The sequence below is a fragment of the Salpingoeca rosetta genome, assembly GCF_000188695.1.
Source record: "Salpingoeca rosetta unplaced genomic scaffold supercont1.37, whole genome shotgun sequence".
Classification (NCBI taxonomy): Eukaryota; class Choanoflagellata; order Craspedida; family Salpingoecidae; genus Salpingoeca; species Salpingoeca rosetta.
The window spans coordinates 176,379-188,353 of record NW_004754897.1 but is presented as its reverse complement, the minus strand read 5'-3'; the positions used below and the strand labels follow the sequence as shown (position 1 = coordinate 188,353).

General features: G+C 54.9%; 4 protein-coding genes across 4 annotated transcripts; 2 read left to right on the top strand and 2 right to left on the bottom strand.

Annotated features, from left to right (window-relative positions):
* Positions 1-77: 77 nt before the first annotated feature.
* On the top strand, positions 78-952 carry PTSG_13108 (uncharacterized protein). The gene has a single exon (XM_004988178.1). It carries the CDS (start codon positions 285-287, stop codon positions 882-884), a length of 600 nt encoding a protein of 199 aa, XP_004988235.1. The 5' UTR covers positions 78-284; the 3' UTR covers positions 885-952.
* A 129-nt stretch (positions 953-1,081) lies between these two features.
* On the bottom strand, positions 1,082-5,777 carry PTSG_10854 (uncharacterized protein). Its single transcript, XM_004988177.1, has 8 exons — positions 5,372-5,777; positions 5,040-5,140; positions 3,703-4,610; positions 3,364-3,441; positions 2,982-3,241; positions 2,512-2,643; positions 2,093-2,174; positions 1,082-1,781 (listed from the first exon to the last, which is right to left on the bottom strand). The coding sequence occupies exons 3-8, from the start codon at positions 4,487-4,489 to the stop codon at positions 1,483-1,485; spliced, it is 1,638 nt and encodes a 545-aa protein (XP_004988234.1). The 5' UTR covers positions 4,490-4,610; positions 5,040-5,140; positions 5,372-5,777; the 3' UTR covers positions 1,082-1,482.
* Positions 5,778-5,783: 6 nt separating this feature from the next.
* Positions 5,784-9,083, top strand: PTSG_10853 (glycoside hydrolase family 25 protein). The gene is made up of 9 exons (XM_004988176.1): positions 5,784-6,009; positions 6,265-6,456; positions 6,712-6,748; positions 6,881-6,939; positions 7,094-7,170; positions 7,480-7,539; positions 7,804-7,856; positions 8,174-8,246; positions 8,554-9,083. Exons 1-9 carry the CDS (start codon positions 5,890-5,892, stop codon positions 8,561-8,563), a joined length of 681 nt encoding a protein of 226 aa, XP_004988233.1. The 5' UTR covers positions 5,784-5,889; the 3' UTR covers positions 8,564-9,083.
* Positions 9,084-9,640: 557 nt separating this feature from the next.
* PTSG_10852 (uncharacterized protein) lies at positions 9,641-11,562 on the bottom strand (the record flags this gene model as incomplete). The annotated part of the gene is made up of 3 exons (XM_004988175.1): positions 9,641-10,357; positions 10,670-10,864; positions 11,263-11,562. 3 exons carry the CDS (start codon positions 11,560-11,562, stop codon positions 9,641-9,643), a joined length of 1,212 nt encoding a protein of 403 aa, XP_004988232.1.
* Positions 11,563-11,975: the final 413 nt, after the last annotated feature.

Genomic DNA, 11,975 nt, shown 5'->3' with positions numbered 1-11,975 from the left:
CACACACACACACACACACACACACACACACACACACACACACACACACACACACACACACACACACACACACACACAGGCTGAAGATCAAGATGGATCCACACCACATCCGCATCGCATCACAGAACCAAAACCTCCTGTATGACCCGACGGACGAAACACAGGCAGCGCCAGCCGTCATGACATCGGCACCGTCCATCTGACACCACCACCACCACCGCCACCACCACCACCACCATTCCCATGCGCCGTGACCCTTGTCGGCGTTGCTCTTCGTGTTGGTGATGCGTGTGTGCACTGGCTGTGTGTTTGACAGGGGGGGGGTGCGGACGATGGCGTTGTTGTGCGTATCTTTGGTTGCTGTCGTGTTCAAGTGGTTGGTGTTTGCGATGGTCGTTGGCATGATGGATTCGTGTCCACGTGCACTTTGCGTCGGGGTTGTGTCCGTTCACCCCTCCCCCCTTGTCTGCGCCTTGGCACACCGTGGCACCCAACCCCACAACACCACCTACCCCTCCGCTCCATCTCTCTATCTGTATCGCTTGTGTTTCTTTTACCCGCACCACGCTTGTCGCCCCAACATGCACACACACGCATGCACAGCAACAGCAACAATACCAGGCGGTTCCACGTTGTGCCCTAGTGTCTCTCTCTCTCTCTCTCCATCTCCATTACCTTTTCAACTGCTCGCCCACGTGTCATCATCTGCTCGCTCGTTTATCATGCGTCTTTTGTTCTTTTGTTTGTTCCTTGCTTGTCTCGCTTGTGCAACGTTCTCTCTGTGGCTGCATTGGTTTCCTCTTGTCTGTCTGTCCCAATCACAGACACACGGACACACACACACACACACACACACACAGACACATGGCTTGTGTGTTTCTTAGTTGCTTGCGTGACATGTTACCTTGCTTGCTTACTTGCGTGATCAATCAATACACAGTTACCTTCCCTATGCACATCAGCAGCCATGCACATGCACATGTGTGTGTGTGCACGTGTAGTTGTTGGTTTATGCCGCACCCGATTGCCCCATCACTCATCTTCACGTGCTTGTTGCCTGCAAGCATAATCCTGACGCTGATACGGATACTTTGAGGTTTATACTTTCCACCGGTGGAATAACAACGCACAAACAACGCATGCATACACACACACACACACGTTGTTGAGAAAGCAAGATAAGGTGCGGCCCAAAGACGGCAACAAGCAAGCAAAATGCAACATAACCCCTGATGCAATTGGTGGCAATGATGGCAACAACGTCACAGTTGATGGTGTGCATGATCCATCAACAACACACGCACATCTCGCAGTCCCTTCACTCTGCACTCCTCGGGGTCACACCATTCACCATCAGCACATCGCGCCCCTCAAAGCCACCACCCACCATCCCATCACCCATCACCTCCTCCTCCTCCTCCTCCTTCTTCTCATCTTGTTCTTTTCCCCCCTCCCATCTCACTTGCCCCGTGTGCTTCCAAATCACCTGCCTGCCCTCGCGCGTGCAAAGACAGACACGACGACAACGGCCACGGCTGCGAGTGCAATGCCAACACCAAACACCGCCCAGCTCGTCGCGCCAGTGAGCAGACCACTGCTGCCATCGCTGCTGCCACCGCCACCACCACCACCGCCGTTTCCATCGTCGTCATCACCATCGCCACTGCCGGGTGGCTGCTGGACGGATGCACACGTGGCGTTTGTGGCTGAAATCTGCACGCGCGCTGTTGGCGGCGGCGAGTGGAACGCACCGCACTCCTCCAACGTCAACGCAAAGTTGTCTGTCGGCCGGTGTTATTGTTGATGGTGATAAGGTGAGTGGGAGAGGAGGTGGTAGAGGGCGGGGGGGGGGGTGAGGGGATCGCAGTGGGCGAGAGGTGCAGGTACGTTTACAATCGTCATCAGAATGACGAAACACACACACACACATATCAGGCTCAAACAAACCAACAAACACGCATACATCACACACACGTCACACACACACGTCACACACACACACACACACACACACACACACACACACACACACACACACACACACACACACACACACACACACACACCAGAGACATGTGGGCTGCGTGCTCACCGTTGAGGTTGCCGGTGAGCGTTGGATACATGATGTAATCGGCACTGTCGCGGTTGTGCCCGAGACCGACGTTGTGTCCAGTCTGATGACACACGATGACGATGGTGTGAAGGATGGGATGGAGGTGGGTGAAGGATGCGAGAGAAAGGTGGAAGGATGCGAGGAGAGGTTGGAATGGACGAAAGGAATAGCCACACAAGACAACACAGCACAACACAACCACAACACAACACAACACAATCACAACAACCACAACACAATCACAACAACCACAACAACCACAACACAACACAACACAATCACAACACAATCACAACCACAACCACAAGCACAACACAATCACAACAACCACAACAACCACAACAAAACACAATCACACCAAACCACCCAACAAACAAGCAAAAAAAAGCAGCACGCACCTCGTGCAGCCAGAGGCGTGCGTCGCTCTGGTGACTGGAGAGACGGACGAGCATCTCCGTGTCGCCGCCGACGGGCGCGCAGCCAATGACGTTGGAGGCCGGCTGCCCACAGTAGTTGATCACATTCACAATCTGGTGGTTTGATTGATGTGTTCGGTGGAGGAGGTGTTGGTGGTGGTGTTGGTATTGGTTGTGGTTGGTGAGTGAGCAGAGGTGTATTGGTGAGAGTGCGGTGGCATTGACGACCAACACAGATGTCGCACACACACACACACACACACACACACACACGACCACACTCACACACACACACAGAACACACGCACAGCACACACGCACACACACACACACACACACACACACAGATGCACACACACACACACACACACACTCTCTCTCACCCCGCCCCCGCCCCCTCTCTTCCGAACTCCGTCGGCAAGATGACATCGCAGCACCGCGCATCAGCGCACCTTGATGCGACCGCACCCCTGGTTGAAGACAACGGCTGCCTCGCGCTTGTTGTCGACAACAGAGAGACCATCACCCTGCAGTCCAAACCGAGCACCCTCCCCGCCGTTGGTGAACTCCAGGCAGCACGCGACGTCGAACGAGGCCTGGGACGACGATGCGACGCTGGTCATAACCGCTGCCACGCGGTCGACGTCGCTGTTGGTGAACGCATCCGATACGCCCGTGTGCTGGCAGTAGTCAAGCACTATGCTCTCAGTCTCTGTTTGTGTGTGAGTAAGTGGGATTGGACAGGGGGCGGTGTGAGCGACAGAGCAACACACACGCACACACACACATATCAACACATTCGCATCATCACGATTGACGAGCAAAGGTGCTCACGTGGACTGTCGTCTGCTGGCGCCACACCACGTCGTCGCCGGCTGCCGAAGAGAAACGTAAAGAACCCGTCATCCCCCTCTGCACACACACACACACACACACATGCATGTATGGAGAAGGGAGTGGAGGAGTGAGCTGAGAACTGGCAAAGCCGAACCACGTACAGAGCACACACATACACACACACACACAAACACACACAAACACACACACACACACACACAAACACACACATACACACACACACACAAACACAGACACACACACACACACACACACACACACACACACACACACACACACAAACATCCCCCCCCCAACCCACACAGACACACACACCTTCGCCGTCCAGGGGGCGGGAGCTGTCGGTGCTGCCGCTGCCGCCGAGCAGACCGCCAACAATGTCGTCCACCACATCCGTGAGGCCATCGAGAACGCCGTCGTCGCCAACAACAAGGTCGAGCGTGTCGTCGAGCAGCTGCACGGCGGTGGCGAGGATGGTGCCGTTGTAGAACGAGAGGCCACGCAACAGCTGCTTCACGAGACCCGTGAGCAGCTCCTCCTGCTCCCCCATGTCGGGTGACAGCTTGGGCAGGATGGCGTGCAGCAGGTTCGTGATGGGGTTGTTCAGGTCAGCAAGCATGTCCTGCATGAAGCTGAGGGCCTCCTGCGACTCCGTGAGTTGCGCCATGAGTCCAAGCGCGTGCGGAACAAGCAGTGCCGAGCGCCGTGCAGCCGGCGTCGTCACCGTTGCAAAGTTGTCCCAGTATTGCCGCAGCGCACCGACCGTGGGGTCTGAGTCGTTGGACAGGTACCCGAGGAACACCACCGTGTTGTCCTGCCGCTCAAAGGCGGCCCCCATGTTGAGGATGGTGATCATGTGCGGGATATCAGCGCGCGAGAAGATGCGGTCGGCCATGGGTTTGGTGACGCCGCCAAAGTACGTCACGTTGAGCGCCTCATACACGCGGTTGAAGTCTGCGAGCGCATCTGCTTTCGCCGTCTCCATCATCATGGTGCCGCCCGGGACGAGGATGAACGACAGCAGCAGCGGGAACAGGCCCACGAGGACGAGCGATGCGCCGCGCATGTGCGCGTGTGTGTGTGTGGAGACGGATCGCGCCATCTTCCCAGTGTTGATGAAGGCGTGTGTGTGTGTGCGTGTGCGTGTCTGTGTGTCTGTGTGTGTTGTGCGTTGGTGAAGGGGGTAGGCTGTCCTTGTCTATCCTGTCGTCTGCTATTGTCGTCTTGTGTGTGTGTGTGTGAGTGTGTGTGAGTGTGTGTGTATGTGTGTGAGTGTATGTGTGTGAGTGTGTTGGTGTATGTGTATGCAGGGGGTGAGCGTACGCACGACCGGCAGGCGAACAGCCAACACCGAAACGAGAACGAAGGGGAAGATGAGGTCAGACAAGCGTGCTTGCGAGCATATGTGTGCGTGTGCGGCAGAGAGCAAAGAAATGTCATCGCAGAAGGGGAAAAGAGCAAGTTAGCACACACTCGCTCCTGTGTGTCAAAGGTGTTCGTGTGTGTGTGTGTGTGTGTGTGTGTGTGTGTGTGTGTGTGTGTGTGTGTGTGTGTGTGTGTGTGTGTGTGTGTTCATGATGATTGGGTGGCACGAACCAAGTTCCCGCCATGACCAACCACATGTCCCAAACTTATCCCACAAACTCGCTCACCTCAAAGCGCGTTTGCTGCCGCTGGTGCCCAGAGGAAGAAACGGCTTCCGCTTGCGTGCCTTGCTTGCTGTGCTTTGGTGCGTGTATCCGTGTGCGTGCGGCTGTGCGTGCGATGAGAGATAAGATACGGCAAGAGAAGGGTTGAGAAAATGGGAGCGACCCACGATGATAACTGTGGTTAGTGGCAAGGACCACCAGCACAAGCACCACCAGCACTGCGCTGACACCAGAATTAGACAAGCACACACATACACACACACACACACACACACACGACACACACACACACACACACTCGCCGTTCTCACGTCAGCATGAGCAAACTCACCCACCTCTTTATTAAACAGCCAGCGGTTGCCGTTGCGTGTTCGTCTGATGTTTCGTCTCGGGTGGGGGGAGACAATTAAAAGTGAATGGACGCACGAGAGCGAGAGCGAGCGAGTGGTTGGCCTGACGTGTGGTGCGTGACCAAAGTGGCAGGCTGCCAGTCAAATCCTTCTTTGCTTCTCTTCCCTTCTTCTTCTCTCAGCACAGCATCCTTGTGGGAATTCGCGGACGTGCATGCAGCCTTCGTGCAGGAACAACGGGGCTGGGTTGCTCACGTAATGTCACACGCTTTTTGCCTGCAGGCTTGTGAACATAGACTGGGCCAACGGAAGGACCACCACCACAACCTTCGCTCCTCATCTTCGATGCATCGTTGATGTTGCGTTGATGCGGTGTAGAATATTGGCTGTGTCATGCAGTAAATGCACCAAGGCCAGGAATCGCAGAACATCATTACATGATTTACGTGACAAATCCGCGTGCTTTGTTTTTTTGTTGGAATTGCACAAGTTGATCAAGCAAGATGAAGTTGGCAGTGGTGCTCGTTTTGGTGGTGGCGCTCGCCTCCTCGTCCACCTTCTTCCTCTGCCACGCACACAAGGGCGTGGACGTGTCGCAGGCCACCTACGAGAACAACTGGAAGGTGTGTGTATTGGTGTGTGTGTATGTGTGTGTGTGTGTGTTTGTGTTGTGCATCGTAGTGTGCATGTGTGTGTGTGTGTGCCATCGTGTTTCGTGTTGTGCATTGTAGTGTGCTTGTGTTCTGCTGCTCACGCCACTTCACTTCTGTCTGCGTTTCACATCACATGACATGACGCACGCTCTCGGCTCTCCGATCTCGGTCTCTTTCTGGCCACTGCGCCTCACTCACTCACCACCCTCTTCTCCGGCTGTGCAGTGCCTCAAGTCGCACGACTACAAGTTTGCAATCATCCGCTGCTATGAGAGCGTGGGCCGCGTCGACTCAAACTGCCCGCACACCGTGTACAATGCATGGGACGGCGGCATGGACGCCGTGAGCCTGTACTTCTTCCCAGATCCCCGCGCCGACAACCCAGCCCACCAGATCAACAGCATGGTCGAATACCTGGTGAGTTTGCGTGTGTGTTTGTTTACTTTGCTTTGTGTGCGTGTGTGTGTGCGTGTGTGTTTGCATGTGAGTGCGCGTTTACTGTGCGCGTGTGTGTGAGTGTGTGTGTGAGTGTGTGCGTTTACTTTGCGCGTGTGTGAGTGTGTGTGTCGCTTGGGTATGCTTCATTTCTTTCTGTCCAAGCTGCGTGTGGTGTCACGACGCACCCCCAACTGACGCGTTTCTGCGTTTACTCTCGTGTGTGCACATGTGCAGGCAAAGTTCAACATCAAGCCAGGCGACAAGAAGCCACGTAAGATTGGCCGTGATATCTCACATGATTGACGCGCACCCAACACGCTCGCGCGCACACAAACACACACTTGCACTCCCTGATTCTGGCTCCGTCTTTCCCCTGACACTCCCCACCACTTCTTGCTTGCAGACACGTACGGCATGCTCTGGCTTGACATTGAAGGCCCGCAGTACTGGACGTCCAGCAAGGTTGGCATGTGTGTGTGTGTGTGTGTGTGTGTGTTCCGCGCAGTGCGTGGTCAAGTCGTTCGTTGCGAGCAGCCTCCATGTTGTTCTCACTGCTTGTCTGCTTGTCATACTGCACGCTCTGTGTGTGTGTGTGTGTGTGTGTGTGTGTGTGCAGGAGAAGAACCGCGAGTTCTTCAAGGGTCTGGTTGAGCGTGCGAAGCATCATGGCATCAAGGTCGGCGTCTACACCAGGTACGCCCCTGTGTGTCTCTTGCGTGTGTTGTGTCGTGTGTTTTGTTTGTCTTTGTGCTGTTTGTCGTCGATGCGAGTGGTGTTGTGTTGTCCTGTCTTCCTCCGCATCTCTGCGTGCACTTGCGTTTCGATGTCCGTGTGTGTGTGTGTGTGTGTGTGTGTGTGTGTGTGTGTGTGTGTGTGTGTGTGTGTGTGTGTGTGTGTGTGTGTGTGTGTGTGTGTGTGTGTGTGTGTGTGTTTGTGTCTGTGGAAGTGGTGGTAGCAGCTCAACGTGCCTGCTCACGGTCCTCTGTTCCGTTCTGCATTCAGCGAGTCCCAGTGGTCTCCCATCATGGGCGACTGGCACGGCGGCTCAGACCTTCCGCTCTGGTATGCAACACTTGCCTGCAAGCAACAACTCTTCGTCGCGGCGGCGGTGGTGGTGATGGTGGTGATGACGATGATGATGGTGGTGTCGAAAATGCCCAAAATACAAGCGTTTGCGTGGTGGTACCGTGAGTGCACACACACACACACACACACACACACACACACACACACACACACCTTGCTCGCACACGCTCATCAATCACTCGTCATGCACACCTTGCTCTCCCCCCCCCCCCCCCGCGATGATGATGTGTTGATGTACAGGTACGCCCACTACGATGGCAAGGCCTCCTTCAGCGACTTCCGCCCCTTTGGCGGTCAGTACATGCACACGAACAGCTCTGCGAACGTGTACACGTCGTGTGTCTGTCCGTCTGTCCGTCTGTCTGTCTGTCTGTCTGTCTTTGTTCCCCTCACGCAATCATCCGTCTGTCCATAACTGCATGCCCCACCCCCTACACTCATCCGTGTCGCTGTCTGCTGCTTCATTTTGCTTGGGTTTCCCTCCACTTGAAATGCGTTCAACGCTACACTGTCATGTATCACGCCTCTGCTCTTGCCAATTCACACTCACTTCATCCTCCCATCCCTCTCCCTGTCCACCACATACACGACACTCCTCTCCTCATCGAAGGCTGGCACAAGCCATCGATGAAGCAGTATGCTGGAAACATCAACGTCTGCGGCGCCGGTGTCGACGAGAACTGGTGCGTTGCCAAGTGTGTGGCGTGTGGCGTGCTTGCAGGCAGTGCTTGTAGGCAGTGCTTGCAGGGCGTGCTTGCAGGCATACACATGGCTTGTAGGCATACGCGTGCAACCCACTGACAGCGTGAACCAAGAGAAGGGAAGAAGGACAGAAGAGGTGCCAACCCCTGCGCTGGTCGCCCTTGAAACCACTCACTTTCCTTCACATTCGCGTCATTGTGTGTGTGTGTGTGTGTGTGTGTGTGTGTGTGTGTGTGTGTGTGTGTGTGTGTGTGTGTGTGTGTGTGTGTTGCTGTTGTGATCTCGCAGGCACCCATGAGCGTGCTATCAGGCAGCACGGCATGATGCAACCACAGCAGCGGTTCGCCTCATCTGTCAATCGTAGTCAACATTCACCATTCACACACGTCAACCACACATCAATGTCGTGGTACATTCCACCTTCAACATCAACATCAACATCAACATCAACATCAGCATCAGCATCAACATCGCCACGGCTCCACAACAGCCCATCGCCTTCCGTTACCATGTCCAATCCCCCATTTCTGGCAGTGCGTGCCATACACCACGCTACCACGTCACGCTTCGACAAGCATATCTTTCCTTTGCTCTTGTTGCGTGTTCTTGTTGCGTGCTCTGGCATGTCGCCTGTTCTTTCTTCCTTCTTCCTTTTCATCCTTCTTCTATCCTTTCTTCACCCCCTCCCCCCTTTCTCTTCCCTTTTTGTTTTCCTTCATACGGTGTACTCGCATTGCCACGTCTGTTCTCAATGCTCCCATGCAACAACACCACATAGTCGCCTGTAGTAAACATACAACCCACGTCACACGGTTGTGCTCATGTCAGTTGCATTCATTCGTTTGTTCGTTCATGCATTCCTGAATGTGTAGGTGGGTGAAACTAGAAACACGCAACCACATCCAGAAAACGAAACAACAATGCGATGCTTGCAGGCAAGCGAACATGATGGAAGGGAGGGGGGATGTAGGGAAAGGGCAGGCCAATGCAAATGACGAAAAACATTGTGACGCGAGTACAAACGGCTTGTCCAGCAAGGGGTGACAAAACGAATGTGAAAGACACAACATGCATGCACAGCCTCACAGCAGACAACAGAGACTGAAAACGCCACACACACACACACACACACACACACACACACACACACACACACACACACACACACACGCACGCACGCACGCACGCACGCACATACACACACACATTCACACACGCACGCACGCACACACATACATGCACGCGCGCACACACACATACACACACGCACGCACGCACACACACACACACACACGCATCACAGCGCACAACGACAACCAACGACAATCAACGACAACCAACCAACCAACGACAGCCAGCTACCATGCTCAGATCTTCAGATGTCAGCGGCTGTGGTTGGCATGATACCACCATCAGCCTGCCGCTTCTTGGTCTTCGCCACCATGACAGCGACGCCAGCAACAACAGCGGCAACAAGCACCACCGCGCCAACGACAATACTGGCAATGGCGCCAGCAGAGAGGCCTGCACTCGCATCACCAGCAGCACCAGAGGCGCCCGAGTTGTTGTTGATGCTGTTGTCACCGTTGTCGGCATTGGCATATGGGTCGCCCGTGGTGTAGTGTGGAGGCTGGTAGGCGGTAGTGGTGGGGTAGTGGTTCTTGGGCGCCTCGTAAGCTGTCGTGGTGGTGGTGGTGGTGGTGGTGTATGGCGGTTGGGTGGTGTACTTGTTGTTGTGCGGCCGTGTCGTCGTGGTATACACGGGTGGATGCGTAGTTGTCGTGTAGACAGGTGGCTGCATGTACGCTTGCTGCCCCTTGGTGGTAGTGTCGTACTTGCCCTCTGCTGCTGTTGTGTACGCCTGCTGCTGCGTGTAGCGTGGGTAGGCGGGCTGCGTGGCATACTCTGCCTGCTTCGTGCTGGTGTAGCGTTGTTCCGGAGCCTGGTACGCTGTTGTGGTGCCGTATGCTTGCTGCTTGTGCTGAGTCGTGGTGTATGCTTGCTGCTTCTGTCGTGTTGTGGTGTAGGCGGTGTTGTGTCCACAGTCGCTCGTCCACTCGCAGTTGGAGTTGTAGTCGCATGCAGCCATTTCCTGGACGCAAGACGGGGATTGAGACAAGGCATGATGATGGATTCCAAGAGTGAGTGCAACGACAGGTGAGGGCAAACTGGGGAAGCTGCAGGCAAGAACCAGACAAACACACCTCTACGCAAACACACTTCCATGCAAACACATGTAGCTGTACTTGCACACAAACAAACGTCCACACGCAACACCCAGACAACCTCGACGCGCGCACGCAGACACACAGGCACACACACACACACACACACACACACACACACACACACACACACACACACACACACACACACACACACACACACGCATGCGGATACACACCAGGTTGGCGCAGTCGTTGATTGCTGCCGCGCACGCGCCGTCGGACCACGCGCATCCATATGTTGCTTGGCAGTCGTGCTGGCTGGCGTACGTGTTGCAGATGTCATCCTTGATGGCACAGTAGTTGTTGCAAGTCTTGGCCTCGCAACTGGGCTGCCACGCACAGTGCTTGTCATACTGGCACTGTGTCATGTCCTAACAAAACGCAAACAGCAACCCCAAGCATCATCATCATCATCATCATCATCATCATCATCATCATCATCATCATCATCATCATCATCATCATCATCATCATCATCATGACGTCAAGGACGAAGTACGAACAAATTAAGGTGAGACAAAGGTGGGCGAACAAATACGTGAGGAAATAACCACAAAGGGGGGGGGGCAGCAAGTGAGCTCATACAACATTGCCAGCGTAACAGCCATCCACAACAAATGGTTCCACCAAACAACAACTCCACAATCGCTTGCCTCTTCTCCTTCCCTCTCGCCGCCTTCCATTCCCCTCTCCCCGTCTGCTTTCCTCCCTTTGTCCTCCTTGCACTTGCGAACAGACCAGAACATCGAATCAAGGGCCAACAACGCACCGTGATGTGAGAGCAGTCGTAAGGCAGGACGACGCACAGGCCGCGATAGTCCCAGTAGCAGCCAGCGTCCTTTTCGCAACCGGTCCTGTACACCTGGTCGCAGGCAGATTGCTGCGTGACGCACGTGCCTCCAACCTGGCAGGCGTAGTCGGCCTTGCAGCCTTCAAGGTCATACGCGTACTCTGCACAGTGGCCATCGTCAGCGCCCTTGGCACCAGCCCCAGCTAACACGAGGACCACCAGCATCGATGTAGCGACCGTAGCCAGGCCGCCCACCGCAAAGCGTCTCCGTCGTGCCATGTTCAAAGCGAGAGATGGAGGCGGGGTGTGGACGCGTGGGTATGCGTGGATATGCGTGACACGTGAATACGAGTGCTTGTGAAGAGGGAACTGCAAGACAACAAAGTGTGTTGCTGCTGTTGCCGTTGTTGGACCGGTGTCTGGATGGGGCTCTGTGCGTCTGTGGATGTGGGTGCTCGATTGCTGAGATGGAAGAGGGTCTTGAAAACGACCGGGTTGTGTGTGGGAGGGGTGGTGACGAGATGGCTGTCAAGCGGAGTGGCGTCGAAGAAGGGGGCTGTTGTTTGGCGTAGGAAGGCGGGGAGGTCGATTGATGGTGGCTGGTGACTCGAACAAGTATCACGTTGGTAAATGAGCTGTGCACTTGTCACTCGGTTCGATGTAGTGCCGCGGCTCCACGGTGCTCTGTGGAT